The sequence below is a fragment of the Heloderma suspectum genome, chromosome 2 (genome assembly GCF_057233095.1).
Source record: "Heloderma suspectum isolate Gila_16-S chromosome 2, 16-S_ref, whole genome shotgun sequence".
In the NCBI taxonomy this organism is placed as follows: Eukaryota; Metazoa; Chordata; class Lepidosauria; order Squamata; family Helodermatidae; genus Heloderma; species Heloderma suspectum.
This window is the reverse complement of record NC_139459.1, coordinates 235,416,537-235,432,459: the sequence shown is the minus strand read 5'-3', so window position 1 is coordinate 235,432,459 and position 15,923 is coordinate 235,416,537. Positions and strand designations below refer to the sequence as shown.

At 44.5% G+C, this 15,923-nt stretch overlaps 1 protein-coding gene across 1 annotated transcript in view; it reads left to right on the top strand.

Moving 5' to 3' along the window:
* Positions 1-15,923, top strand: part of ATP10B (ATPase phospholipid transporting 10B (putative)) — a 249,416-nt gene that overhangs the window by 126,059 nt on the left and 107,434 nt on the right. Inside the window, exon 4 of the mRNA XM_084838609.1 lies at positions 13,709-14,005. Within this exon, the coding sequence (XP_084694735.1) occupies positions 13,728-14,005 (278 nt within the window). The 5' untranslated portion in view covers positions 13,709-13,727. The remainder of the gene's footprint in view (positions 1-13,708; positions 14,006-15,923) is intronic.

Sequence of the window (15,923 nt, the reverse complement as noted above, 5' to 3'; positions counted from 1 at the left end):
CATGTAGATGTTAAACAGCAGGCGGGATAAAATAGAGCCCTGCGGAACCCCATGGCACAATTGCCAAGGCACAGAGCAATAATCCCCCAGCACCACCTTCTGGAGTCAGCCATCCAAGTAGGAGGGGAACCAGTGCAGTGCCTCCAACTCCCAACCCAGACAACCCTCGATGGTATCAAAAGCCACCGAGAGGTCCAGGAGAATCAACAGGGTCACACTCCCCCTGTCCCCCTCCCGGCAGAGGTCATCCCACAGGGCCACCAAGGCAGGTTCTGTTCCAAAACCAGGCCTGAAGCCCAATTGAAATGGATCTAGATAATCTGTTTCATTCAACAGTGCCTGGAGCTGTCCTACAACCACCCACTCAAGCACCTTGCCCAAGAAGGGGATGTTGGCCACTAGCCTATAATTGTTAACATCCTCTGGGTCTAGGTTAGGATTTTCCAGAGTGGTCTAATTACCGCCTCTTTTAAAGTGACAGGCACCACTCCCTCTCTCAAGGAGGAATTTACAATCTCCTGGACCCAGCCGGACATCCCCTCTTTGTTTGATTAAATAAGCCATGAAGGGCAAGGGTCAAGCACACAAGTGGTCGATCGGACTTAGCCAAGCACCTTGTCCGCATCCTCAGGCCTCAGTAACTGAAGCTCATCCAATAAAACTGGACCAGATGGTGCTCTGAATGCCTCTACCAATGGAACTGCATTAATCATGGTGTCCAATTCATGATGAATCTGAGTGACTTTATCTTCAAAGTGCTTTGCAAACTCGTCACAGTGTGCCACCGAGGGTTCCACCGTCTCTCTCCCTGGCCCAGAATGTAACAGGTTACGAACCACCCGGAAAATCTCTGCTGGATGACAGTGAGAAGATGCAATGCTGGTGAGAAAGAACTGGTGTCTCTTTGCCACCCTCACTGCCACAGAGTAGGCTTGATAGTGAGCTCTTACCTGTGTTTGGTCAGACTCAGCACGAGTTTTCCTCCACCTGTGTTCTAGCCATCTCCTCTCTTGCTTCATTGCCCTCAGCTCAGGTGTATACCAAGGAGCTGGCCGGGCTCTGCTCAGAGGGAGAGGGCGCTTGGGCGCGATCGTGTCAACCGACCGAGTCATCTCTGCATTCCACAGAGCGACCTGGGCTTCGACAGGAGCACCAGCCATACCAGCAGGAAAATCCCCTAGAGCTCTCTGGAATCCAACAGAATCCATTAGCCTCCAGGGGCGGACCATTTTAATAGGTCCCCCACCCTTGCAGAGGGGGAAGGCTGCCAGAAGTCTAAACCTCAACAGGAAGTGATCTGACCATGACAAATAGACAGATGTTAATTCCTCCACTTTCAGATCACCATCCTCCTGCCCAGTCAAGAAAACTAGATCAAGCATGTGTCCTTCTATATGTGTTGGGCCGATGACATGTTGGGACAACCCCATGGTTGTCATGGCAGCCATGAAGTCCTGAGCCACCCTGAATACAGCAGCCTCAGCATGGAAGTTGAGATCTCCCAGGACCATCAACCTAGGGGTCCTCAACACCAAGTCCGAGACCACCTCCGTCAGCTCAGGCAGGGAGTCTGATGGGCAGTGGGGTGGGCGGTACACCAACAGAATCCCTAATCTGTCCCGAGTACCCAACACAAGATACAAACACTCAAGATCTGCACTCAAATGAGCAGGAAGCCTAGAGAGGGAGATGGAATTCCTATAGACCATGGCAACCCCCCCTCCCTGACCCTTGAGTCGGTGTTGGTGCTGCACTGAGTACCCAGGAGGGCACAGCTGGGAGAGGGTGATCCCTCCCAGTTCCCCCACCCAGGTCTCAGTAATAAATACCAGGTCAGCCCCTTCATCCACAATTAAATCATGGATGAGGGAGATTGTATTTTGGGCCGACCTGGCATTCAGCAGCACCACCACCAGGTCCGAGCGCAGACTGGTAAGGCCACCAGGAACCATCAGGTTGGGGGGGAAACCAGAAGAGGGGACAGCTGTAAGGTGTCTAGCCCCTCTTCTCCTCAGCTGGCCTGTTAATCCCCCAACGCCATACCTCCCCCTGCCCATGACCACAGTTATGGTGGCACCTCCCTGACCCCCTAAGTTGCTCAATAGTCCTCCCAGGCAAATATTAAAATGTTAAGATATAAAATATAGAACAATATAAAAGAGATAAAAGAAAACAGCAGCTAAGAAGGAGCAGATAAAATCTACATTTGCCCCTTTCTTGCTGGTCTTTAAAGCTGCTGCCCTCTGCTGCTGCTATTTGCTGCTGGTATGTGTGGCTGCTGGTGTCTCTGGAGAGGTGGTGGATGAGTCTTCAGGTGCTATTCCATGCGGCTCCAAGTGCAGCTCCAAGTGCACACTTAGCGTCACACTTGGTGCAACGCTGAGGCGCTGCCTCTGGCAGCCTCGCCTTAAGTACCTGTTTGGTAGGGGCAGAAGCAGGCTCAGGATCCACCTGGTGCAGCTGGCTGGTCCCCCTTCCCACAGGCTCCAAAACATGCAGAGGATCAGGCTGCAAACCTCCCCACAAAAGTAACTTGGGCTGGAATCCCATGTATACTTTCTTGGGAGTAAGCCCCACTGAACATAAATGGTACTTACTTCTCACTTATACATAGAATTGTATAAGTGGGTGGTATTCATCTCACCCCACCCCACTCAAAAAATAACTTGTGTTTTTATTAAAGTTCGTCATTCCATTGCTGGGTAATGACAACTAACAAACAGAAGAGCCCCAGATGTATTCCTTGGCAACCACATGAACCCACTTTTCTCAAAGAATTGGGAGAGGAGGAAAACAAATTCTCTTGTCTGTTAAAAGTTAATCACAGTTCAGAACTTCTCTTTCCCATCACCCTCCATAGCTCTGTGGCCATCACTCAGTGGCGAAACACCTGCTTTGCATGCAGATCACTGGCATCTCCAGGGGCCTGCCTTCATGGGCAATTTGCTGTGCATTGGGACCGTTTGGAGGTCCTTTGAGGCACATGACATCGTGGCCAGTCTTCAGCCACCCCAGAGTTTATCTGTGGGGAAGCTGCATTTTTGCAGAGTACGTTCACTCCACTGTTTTTCTTTTAATTTGGCTCCCTTGTGGTCCAGCTGCTGTGTGCCCATCCTCCGCTTCAAATTCAGTGTGACCAGGCGTTCCTAGGGGTATGTCTTTCACCTGGCTGTGACCTTGGTAACCGAGGTAACTAGAGTGCCCTTCCAACTCATCAAAGCACTAGAACGATCTTCTGTGCCTTCAGAATCGCACTGGACTTCGTTTTTGCTAGTGGTAGTAACTAGCCTCCATTTCCCAGGCCATCCCTGTTGAGAGCCATGACTATGCAGTTCTCTGATGCTTGTGTTACTTTGTTGCTTCTCTGCATAGAGGTGAAGAGCTGGCTGGACTTGCCTTCCTGTGCCAGCACTGCTATTACTGCTGCCTCTGCTGGCACCTCCTCTCCTCCCTCTCCTGCATTCTTTAGTTTTGACTATATTGCTGTATTGATACAGTGGGGCTGCAGGCTCCCATCCCTGGCTGCCTTCTCTTGCTAGATAGCTAGTACTTGAAACAGTATGGCTCCAATTTTCTCAATGGGAAAAAGTTGCTACAGATTCTCAATAGGGGGAAAGCAGGCAACAGAGGCTACAGACTGAGAATGGATGAAGCAGCTAGATCGCTGTATTTACTCCCCGGAAGTGCGCAACAGGGGTTTTATGACTGGGCAACTTGGGCTGCAGACTGTCAATGGGTGAAGCAGCTAGATCCCTGTATTTACCCCCTGGAAAAGGAGAAAGGGGTGGGAGCTCTAACTCTCTGGCTATTGGCTGGATTAGGGCAAAATTGGGCTGGTGGGGTGCTCTCATGGGGAACCTTCAGATGCTGTCAGGGATAATAATGTAGCTAGGTGGAGCCTGGACAGGGGTGGAAAACAAGCCTCTCTCATTGGTTGAGCAGCACCTGCCAGGTTGATGATGTTCAGTTCTACTCCTCCCACCCAACCCAGAAATATGTTGCTTTCAAGCACTTCGTGACCCATGAAAAGCAGATTTTTAAGGTACAGTACACTCTGCTTTTCTTGTTTCATGGGTCCCTGACAGACCAAAGCCAATTCCATGAAAAGTCATATAATATTCCAATGCACTTCTATTCTGTTGTCATGAAGATCCCCCTACCCCCACCCCAGGTAGGGCTGGAAAAAATCTCCAGGTAGGGCTAGAACAAGGATTCCTGCCTAGAATCTTGGAAAGTTGCTGGCAATCAGTGTCAACAATACTGGGCAAGATGGACCAAGGGTCTGACTCAGTAAAAAGCTGCTTCCTGCATTCCTAAGCTCCCTTCTTGAGCATTCCCCAAGACTTGCTCTAGATCTGAGGGTTTCCAGTGTGCCTGCAAGGCCAGACTAAGACACCCAACAAGCTAATTTTCCCCCTCTGCAAATGAATGGAGCTGTTCCTCCATTCACTTGTATAGGGTGGAACTCCTTCTTGCCTAAAAATGGCTGGAGGGGGGGAAGCCTACCCCCACCATGGACCCTGGAGGCAACAGGGTCCTCAGTGAGTGTGGAGATGCCCACCCAATGTTCTGCTTATTTTCTCACCTCATGGAAATGAATAAAGAAATTGCATCATTCACTTGCATGGGGATGGAGAGAGCAAGCAAGCAAGCAAGCAAGCAAGCAAGCAAGCATGAAAGAAAGAAAGAAAGAAAGAAAGAAAGAAAGAAAGAAAGAAAGAAAGAAAGAAATAGAGTCCAGGGGGTCCAGAGAAAGGGGGGGAGTCAGAGAGAAGAGGGAGCCAAACACACACACACAGAGAGAGAGAGAGAGAGAGAGATGGGGGGGAGTCAGAGTGGGAAGCATACACAGAAGATGCACATTCATGCGCACAGCAAACATAAATAAGGAGGGCACTCCCAACATTTTTGTGATTAGCCCCCACCGGTGGTATCCAGGGCATTTTTTCAAAATGCCAAAAATGCCCATAGGCCCACAGAGGTAGGGGACCCCTGCTCTAGGCAGAATAAGGAAGAGAAAGAAAGATCAGCATAGGGGAGGGAAGAAGAGGAAAAGAATGGTGACTGTAAACAGTTGCAGGGGAGAGAATTCCATAGGCCATGCAGCTCCTTTCGGAGGGATAGCACATTAGGGGAATTTGGATGGTGGGGAGGGGAAGGATTGTACATACCTTAATTAACTTTATGAGGTAAGGTAGTTTTTATTATGTTTTTATTATGTTGCATTTTGTGTTTTAATTTTGGTGAACCGCCAAGAGAGCTTTGAGGAGGGCAGAACTAACATAAATGAATGAAAAGGTGGCTAAGGGCTTCTTCTTGATTTTTTTTTTTGCCTAATCTATGGGGAGACACGCTCTACCCCCCTTCCTTCATTGCCCCTTTAAGAGCAAGCTACAAAAAGGCTGCACTGGACTTTCCCGCTCAAGACGGGAGGAGTCAGCGGTTCCCTGGGAAAGGTACTGGGATCATGCAACAGCAGAGAAAGATTAGCAGCTGTGGGTGCTGCATTTGGCAGAGACAAGCTGTGGGAGGATTATGTATCTGCCCGGCATCAGTCCCTGCAGTAGGTGAAGGTGGAGAGAATTCTACTAATGAATGAGCGATTCCCCAATTGTTTTACTTTCTCTTGGAAGGCTACCAGTGGTGTAACTAGGAGCAACTTTCTTATTAAACTTTTGAGTGAAAACCTATTTCTAGCTGCTGTGTCTCTGATGGAGTCCATGGACCAAGGAGGTTTTGAGGCGCCTTTGCCCCCAGACCCGCTCACACCCTCCTTTTGCCATAATCTACTACCTGCAGCTATGTGAGAGAAGTTAGATGCTGTGTGAAATACCAGTAATTCACAGGGAGCTCTTCCTGCCCTCTCCCCTACCAACTCAAACCTTCATTGCAAGCAAGCACCCAGCAGTAGGTATGTGAGAGAAGAAAGGTAGGGAAAGAGAGAAAACAATGAGCAGGTAGTGTTATTTATAGGGAAGGTGTCAGAGTAGTTTATAGTTTCCTATAATTTAGAGAGCTGCTGCCTTCATGCTGCACCCCCTATTGGTCTGCTAATGTTTTAATGTCTCCTAGTCGCCACAAAGCTATTGCACTCAGAGGAAAGATGCAGGCATGTGTTAAAGCAGATGATGTCATTGGGGTGGCTCAGAAGATCCAGGGCTGCAATGCCCCTCTATAACTAGGGGTGTCTGTTGTTTGGAACTCCATCTCGCTTTTGGCTTGACGGAGTTCTGCAGGGTACCTGGCTCGGCTTACGTTTGCTTTGGAGGGCTTTTTCCGTTGAGCCAGCCATAAATTGCGCAAATAGAGATTTGTGACCGCAATTTGAGCAAAGCTGCATAATTACTAATTACTGCACTAATCACAGCCACAATTTGCATAATTTGCTCACATTTCAGCTGTAATTTGTGCAAATTAAGCGCATTTGCCCACATTTCAGCTGTAATTTGTGGAAATTAAAATATATGGAAAAACACAAACTTCACCACTCACTGCAGAGCAAGCTGGGCTCTGCAGGATAAAATGGACCAAAATCCAGGCGGCCGAATCAATGGAGGCTCACCAAGCTCTACGCCCCCAGATGGATTTCTTTGACATCCCTATCTATAACAATGCCCATGGGCACCAGACTGGGGAAGGCTGCCATAAGCCGTTATTTTTAGGGCTGAACCAAAACAGCTCCTAACTCCACCATACTGTCTGCAGGCTTCAGACAAAAGTGTGAATGTGAACCTTCAATACAGCCCTAGATACATTTCTATGCCTGGAGCAGGCTCCCAACTCAGCATATATGCACCTTTAACTCTGGCCAGCACTGCACAAATTCAAAAGGTCCATCTAGCTTCTTGGACATTATATAACAAGTAGGATAAATACTATATTAATAGTAAAAAATGAGAATGGCCCCAGATTCTGTAACTGAGTCATGAGTGGGTGTACCTTGAGTACTCACTGCTCAGTAAACCACACCTGCTGCTTGCTGTTCTATAGTGTGTCAGTTCAAATGTTTCCAGAGGGGAAACTGTGTTAGTCTGTTGAAGCAAAAGCAACCAAGAGTCCTGAAGCACCTGCAATACTGATTCATTTATTACGGCAAAAGCTTCATGGACTGGAGTCCACTTGATCAGATGCAAAAGTTAAGGGTGGAGCAAAAAAAAATTGGCAATATGTGCCAAAAATCACACACCCTTGCTACTCTCCAACCCTGCCAGCAAAATCTGGTTGGTAAATATGCTTTACTATGTTAGGCTGCAAGCATAGAGAGAATAGAAGATATAACTCCTCTTGTTATGCTACCCCTCATAAGTGTCTCAAGAAGCCGGTATCTAGCTTTTTCATCTACTGGCTGTGCCTAAGGGTTTCAAACTGAGAAGAAAACATTACATAATTTAACGTTATTTTGATAACTGCAAATACATAACATGGCTTTGGGAGGCCTGGTTTGCATTTCTGTATAAGTTGTACCAAATTGTCTCATCCTAGCTGTGCTACTGGCCATTTGTCCTGCCCTGCTGTATTACTGCAACGGTAACTATGAGAATGGCATGGCTTTTTCCCTTTCGTCATCACCATTCATCGATTTGTACATCGCTTTTCCATACAATTGTTCCCAAAGAGGCTCACAAGATATCACATCTTGCCTCTTTTTTGCAGGGTTGTTGTTCTGAGTTTTCCCAAGTCCAAGGCTAGAGAAGATATGCAGAGTTCGTGTACAATGGAAGATGGTGTACTGTGAGAAATGGACAGAGAAATGTATCCCATCTCTAGCCAGAAAATGAGACTTCGGGGAATTCCAAGCCTTTGATTCTTGGAAAAGCAGTTTATATATGTTTACAATTTTTTTTTTAAAAAGCCTTCCCCATCATAATCTCTTTGCCCCACAGCCTCACTACCATGGTTCTTAAGGCTACTCCTGACATTTGCTATATTCCTGTCTTCAAATAAAGCCAGGGAAGTTGTGTATTTAGAAACAACGCTGGGAGTCATTAATAGGACTCTTAAGTTGTAGGGTATGCTTTATGGTTATTTCTTTATTTGGATTTATGGGGACATTGCTTGAAAGCCATTTTTCTTCAGCATCAATTTGCTTCCTCAGTGTGAATGATTGTCTCTGACAGCTGGCAGTGTGATCAGCACACAAACTGTTCATAAATACAACTGCTTTTAAGAGAGCTATTTGTACAGGCAGGAAAGTGCAGTCTCTTATAGAGGAAACTAGTAGGCAAGGTATTTAGATTGTAAAATAAATTCATTGCTGTTTAGAGGTAGTCTGTAGCTTAGAATAGCTTACATCTTTATTAGAAGCAGAAACTCAATGTGTATTTTTGGTTTGGTTTGTGGGTAGTGAGCTTCTTCCTTGATGCATTGGCAGTGCCTATGCCATCTCTCAGTTTATCGCCAGCAATATATTGCTAATGCTAATGATTCAGTAACCTTGACAGTCAGATCTGCCTATAGGGGAACAAATTCTGTTTCCAAACAATCCAAATTCCGCACCAAGAAAAGTAGCATTCTGTGGTCTACATGAATTATACAGTGAGTACAATCCAATGTAAATCCTACTTGGAGTAGACCCATTGAAACAAATGAGACTTGAGTTAGTCAGTTAACATAACTCCTATTTGTTTCAATGGGTCTACTTTAAGTAGGACCTATGTTAGCTTTTACCCAAAGTGAGCAATTTCACTTAATTTGCATGCTCAGATTTTATTTGCTAATAATGGAAGGAGCTATACAGAGTACTAAAGTCTTTGAATTAACTGTAGAGGGACAAGCCGGATACAGGCAAACTATAGACCTGAACAAGTGTTTGCAAGTAATATTGCATGGTGAGAATAAATGGGATCCTGTTACCCCAAAATACCCCATTTAATAAGTGGCTAGGATGAACTCAAATTAAGCACTGTATGCGTGGGCAGGCTATAATCAATAGCTCAGTAGACTTGTGAGTTTCAGTCATGTGATCACAGATGCAACAAAAGCCATACATGCACTATTATTGTGAAGCACAAGTTTGACTCTACTGGAGAAGATGTAACACTACATTCTTTGCTGAGGCGGTTCATCTCAGCCAAATATCTTATGAGAAGTATTTGTTGTTTGTGGGTTAAATTTATTCTAAAGCAGTGGTTGACAGCCAGAGACTTAAAGCACCATCCATCACGCATTTTGTTTCTAGTATACAACTTTTAAAATTATTATTATGTTCCTAAAAGTGGAAAGCCTGAATGAGACTGGCATGTGTATCATTGTGGCAACTTCGTGTTGAATCGGCACTCCGTGGCAAACCCAGATTGACTCCCTTTAATATGTGAAGCGGCCCTTAGATATGTAAGAGTTTGCAGTGATTCTTACAGATTTTTGACACCTGGGAGACGTTCATACTAATGCAGCAGCTATATTTTGAGATTTATTTTTTTATTTTATTGATTTAATGGTGGAGAGCATACGCCATAATTCTTCTTCTTTTCACCTCTGAGTGAAGGAGGGATACGTCATATGTTACCATTTCAGCTTGGTGGCACTTCAGGTGAGGGCTATAATGTTTGTACCCCCTCTACCACATTTATGTATCAGCCCAGTCTGTCAGTACAGCAAAACATTCCTTAGGGCCACTGGTAACAATGTGAAGACTTTCATATGATCTGACTGGCACATGTAGTAAGAGACATCCAATCTGGTGTAACAGATAAAGTTTAGACTTGGGACCAGGCAGACCCAGGTTCAGACTCCTACTTAGCCTTAAAGCTCACCGACTGACCTGTCACTATTTCTCAGCCTAGCTTACCTCACAGGGTTATTGTGGAGATTAAAATGTAAATGCCACATGGGCATAGAATAGAATCATAGAATAGTAGGGTTGGACGGGGCCTACAAGGCCATCGAGTCCAACCCCCTGCTCAATGCAGGCACTACCCTAAGCTTCTTGGACTATGCAGACGTGATACATGAATAAATGTTATGACCCCTACATGGAGTGCCACCATTTGGAAACAACTTTTAGAGTCCCTGTGGGGAGGGGGTGCAATGTGTGAAGTTGCCCAGTAACAGAGTCTGATACCCTTGATTCTGCCAGAGATTCCAATAATAGTTCACCAATGGTTTTGCAGATCCTAATATATATGTTTGGAAATAGTTGTATCTGTTACAATGGGACCTCCACCCATTTTTCCATAGTAGTCCAATTATTTTCACCCCGTCTCATTCCCCTCATTATTGTATAGGGATAGGGGAGAAATTAGTTCAGTTTTCATTTTAATGCGAACTTACCTATTTTGATCCTTTTGAACCTCTATGCAAACCAAAACTCAGTTCTCCTGCAAATTTTACAGTTCTCTGAATTAAACAATCGACTTCTCCAGTCAAAAAATGCATACAAGAATGTGTATATTAGGTATAATGTTAAAAAAAAATCATTATATTAAGAAAATTGCTTGCATAAATGTGTATTTGGCAAAAGTGCATGTTTAGAAGAAATGTGCACAAAAATGTCTGTACATTTGCATGCAAACTTTTTTAAAAATCTCAAAGTTTGGGATGAACTGAATAAAAAATGAGAAAGGGCGAGAAACTGACATGACAGATTTGCCCATTTCTTTCATTGTGATTCCAGTTATTTTTCTACATGATCCAGTTGTTTCTCTACATCAACAATTATTGTTGCTGATTTAATTAAAGCTGCTGCTTTCACTGTGCCCTTGCCATTGATACTTCCTCATTCCTCCAGAAATGCCTGGTGCGAGCGACACACTCTCATTTCAATTGTCTCTATTGCCTTTTGCATTACATTAGTTGGAGGATTTGTGGTGATAACTACTTGTAAAAGGTGTCTTCCAACTGGATGCTTTGAGAAGTAAGTAATTTGTTCAGAATGAAAATTTGGTGAAAACTATTTCAGAACAAGGTGAGTTAAGACTCTAATAACATTATCTAATTGAAATAGCTTATAGGCCTTCAACACCATATTGTAATATTCTGGCTGATTAATTTATATGCAGTAGAGATAAGAAATATACAGCACAGCTGGACATTAGCCACTCTGATGTGGTCAAAGTCAGCTAATGAGGAAGTTTCTGTCTGGGACCAAGATACTGAATGAAAGTGGGATATGAATATAGAGATACATTATTTCTTTTAGTTAAAGGACAGCCTTAGAAGTTAGTAGACTTATGGCAGACAATGTAATATGATGTTTCACAGATCAAACAGCCCTCAAAGGCTATCAAACTTTAAATAAATTCATTTCCATTTTAAACACTGAAAGATGGGAATAATGAACTTTTTCTTTTCTTTTCCCTATGGTCACTTTTTAGATACTGTACATATAACATCAAGCAAATATTCACTTCTCAAATCCTCTGAAGTAATGTTTTGTTCTTTCTCTCCTTGTTTGCTATCCAACTGAAATTATAGGGAATGTATATGTAGGCTGGTTAATTACTCCTTTGGAATTTGGCTTCCGTGCCAAGATAAACACCCTGCTCTTAATTTTTTTTTAAGTGTTACAAATACTCTGGTGTACAGATGCAGTATGACTGGTTCATTCTGTAAGAGAAACAGGCTGACACCTGGTTTTGAGAAACTTGTAGACTGAAACTGTTTAATCTTTAAAGGCCTGCAGCACAGAAAAGCCCCGTGCTCCGCACTCGCAAGAGGAAAGCAGAGCAGCCAAAACGGGGCGTTCTGGGGTGGGGAGGGCGGAAATGCCTGTACGACACATCCAATGTGCAGCTTCCTCCCCCACAATCGGCTGTCTAGCCAAAAATGCAGGGCAGGAGAAGCACAGAGGGAACGGTCCCCTCCATGCTTCTCCTGCCCTGCACTGGATAGGCAGTCACCTCCGAGTTCAGAGGCGGCCGCCTATCTGCATAGGATTGTGCCCTAAAAAAAGCTAACTCTCTAGCCCTTGTAGAACCCAAGATACAAGGCAAAACATGCAATCACTATGCTGCCCATTCATTTTGTGAGAAACCAGCCTGCTTTCACCTTTCAATGTGGAGTCAAAGCAATAATTGACACAATAATCTGGAGAAGGACCTTCCGGATTCATTTTTAAGCCTTTGAAGCCTATGAAGCTTGATTTTAAAACCTTTTGAGGGGGCGGGGGGGTGTCCTTCCCTGTTGGGAAGTGATTGCTGCTTCATAAAAAAATTATTTAAAAATCCAGAATTTAGTGTAGCTGAGATTGGTCAGTATTGTGTCTACTCAAAAACAAAAGGTGGCAGCCAAGACAGTTCATGATATTTCTAACTGTGGTCTTGTTTTTTTAAAAAAAAATCTGAGTTTGCAAACATTTTAAAAAATTACCCTGACAATGCATGCTGATAAAGTTCATTTTTATATCCACATTGCAAAGGTAGGACTGTAGCTGAGAGAGTGTGGTTTACACCAGCGTCCAAAGCAGCCCAGTTTTGTTATTTCCATTTTGCAGAGGGGGTGGGATAGCGCATGTCAACTCTGCAGTGTAATCCAGTGTTGTTATCCAGGCTCCTGGTGTGTGTGTGTGTGTTTCAAAGAAATGGAGGTGGAACTGTGAAGTTGTTGTAGAAGCAATACAATTTATTCAGGGCTAGAGGGGGTTATGGTGGTGGCGAGTGTGTGAGTGTGTGTGTCTGTGTGTGGATTTAAGAGAACCTGCCATTTTAGATCTTGCAGAGGCCTGGATGGGGCCTATCCTCCTCCTCTTTTCTCTCTCTCTCTCTCTCTCTCTCTTATTGCAGGCCTTGGAGCTAGGACAATGTGCCATCCATCTCCTCAGTTAGAAGTTAATGGCAGAGGTGGAATGAGCCTCAAGTGCCAAATTGTATATTTGCCATCACAAAGCACAACACAATACTCATTTCACAGAAGGCCAGCTGGTGATGCTCAGAGGAACATCTACATACAAAACCAGGCAAAATACACACCACTCCAAAGCAACCAAACAAGCCAGCAGCTAACACGTGCCACACCACCACAAAAACAACAAGCAAAACACACACACACCATAGGCAGAATACCCCCATCACTCCCTGCGTACCATGTGAGGCTATGGAACTTATTTACTGCTCACATGGCACAGATGTTAAGATGAGCGCCTCAACTTGCAATGTCCTTCGTTTTGCCTCATGAGCAAACTTGTAAGCATCTTAACTCTTTGCCTAAACTGCGGAGTTTAAAAAGAAGAAAAATCAAATCCTTGTTGCAGACTTTCCGCTGGATATTAGAATCCCTTCCTGCTTTGTGCTTTCTTCTACATTTTTGCCAGTCCTGATCATTTTATTCCGCCACTGAGAAATCAGGTAGAGCAAGCCTTTGATCAAATAAGCAACTATTTGCATATTTATCCCACAGTGTGTCAGGTATCCTTTCCCATAGTTCTTATGTTGTAAATACTTCAGCATCTGCTATGATTCAGTTCATTGTATGTTGGCACCACTTTCCTGCTCTGCTTGTATGAAAAGTATTTATGAATGTTATAAGAATACCTCTGTGCACTTCAGCAAAAAGTTATTTCCTCCATATAGTTAATAGTGTGAGTGAACTTGTTTCCTTTTGAAGTGTTTTTACTGTACTGATTTAGCCTGTTGAATTTGTACTGGAAAAATTTTGGTACTCATATAAGTAAAACATTAACTCGGGTTTCATTTCTAACCCTTCCTTAGCAAGAAATGCATTTGTTTCCAACCTGAAATTAGTTTTCAACCCTTGTTATGTGTTTGTCTTTCAGACATGCCCTATAGGTGAAAATGGCTTTGTCGGTAGACTCTGCTTTGTATCGCTGGCAGCCTCGATGGCCCGTAGAAGAGGTCTCCCAAGCTCAGTTGGAATCGACACCTCTGTTGTCATCTGAGAAAGAGAGGCAGAAATATGACTTGAACAAATGGAGGGTTGTGTTTCCCAGTAATAACAGATTTCAAAAGGTTTCGGGGAAAGTCTCTAGTATTTATTCTGGAAATGGGATACGGACCACAAAGTACACTTTACTGACCTTTTTACCCCAAAATCTCTTTGAACAGTTTCATAGGTATGTATATACACCACAACTAAACAACAAAAAGTGAATCACAATTTCTGAATGTATTTTTAGAATGCGTTTTTTTTTTAGTCATGAAAGGAAAGACTAAAAAAGCAAAGCTAAACAAAAATTGTTAGATGGGGGGAATGTCTAACAAAAAGGTATAGCCTACAGATGCCTGTGTAGAAACTGTAGAATTTCATAGAACAAGAATCGGAAGGAGCAATCCTGGCCACTAGTCTCTGTCTAGACCGCCATCAGATTTTTCAGTTTATGGGAACTGAGGTCAGAGTCCTGGCTCCAAGGTCAGTTCCCGGAAACCACACTCCACACACACACCCTTGTTGCCAGCGCAGTTCTTCCCCATCTCCACACCCAGAAACGGAGCACAGAGAGGGCAAAATGGGGGCCAGTCCCAGGAGTGGGGAGGGGAGGAGAACGTAGAAGCAGCTTTACGAGGCTTCTTATGCACTGTGTGGCCTCCCCCCCCCCCCGAAGTTCCTGGCTAGACATGCAAAATCATGTCTCTAGCCAAAAATGCAGGGTGGTCAGAGCACAGAGGAGAGGATCCCCTCCATACTACGGCTGCCCTGCACTGGATAGTTGCCAGTCTCCAAGTTCGGAGGCTGGCGACTATCTTTATAGGACTGTGCCCTAATACTCATAGAATATAGCTAGGTAAGGCTGAGAACATATACTTCCAATATATCATATTAACTATGGCAGAACACCTATAAAGTGACAACAACAGAGTCCTATGGTGTCTTAATGAGAAGTAAATGTATTGCAGCATGAGCTTTCATAGACTAGAGTCTACTTTGTCAGATGCTTGATACCAATCAGTTGCTCCCCAAAAATCTACAGTAATCCACAATTTAATCCTGGATGAAGACAGAAACCTGCCATATGTTACAGAAGTCAGGTTGAATCACCTAAGAGGTCCTATCCTATCTGCCCTGCTTCAAGTGAGGCCAAAGTGTGGTAAGTTCCAAGAGCAGGTTTACAAGGCAGTCAAAGCACTAGGCTAGCAGGGTTAAGTCAGAGAGCAAATATCCACACAAGGGCAAGTCAAAACACAGAGTCACAAGGCAATGCAAGGTCCAACATGAGGAGGTCTGGCAGAGCAAAGGCTAGCCAATCACTAGGAATGCAAGAAAGGCCCAGAGCCTGGAACAATACAGCAACTCTCCCTACCTAAGACTGAGGTTCATAAGCCTGAGCTCCCAGAACCCCATACAAGATTCAGCTGCAGGTCATATTGGCAGAACTCTTACTCAGGAGGAGGACCTTGCTCAAGATGAGGCCTTTACTCTTCAGGAGTTTCCTCTGCAAGCAGGCACTCCTTTGTCCAGCCACTATATTAGCCTGTATCTTTCGGCACTGGCATTCTTGAGGACTACTTGGTGGCTCAGCATCCCCTACCACCTCATTTATTTATTTATTTATTATTTAATTTATTAATCGCCCATCTGGCTGGTTGCCAAGCCACTCTGGGCGATGTACAAAGTATATAATAAAACAGTTTAAAACAATAAAATTCTACAGTAAAAACATTTTCTAAAATACCCTAACCCATCCCAAATGCCTGCCTGAACACCACGTTTTTAATGCGCGGCGGAAGCTCATTAAAGAGGGGGCATGGCAGAGTTCCCTAGGGAGGAAGTTTCACAGAGTGGGGGGCCACCACAGAGAAGGCCCTCTCCCTCGTCCCCACCAATCTAGCTGTCCTGGCTGATGGGACAGAGAGAAGGCCATCCAAGGCTGATCTTGTTAAGCGGCCTGTCTGGTGTTTCTGGATGCGCTCCTTAAGCTGAGCTCTCAAGGAGGCAGATCTAAATCCATTTTCCCTGAGGCCCTAGGACCATCTTGGGCAACCTGGGGTCTCTTAGCTATGTCCAACCAGCTTCCTAATGCAACACAAATGGAG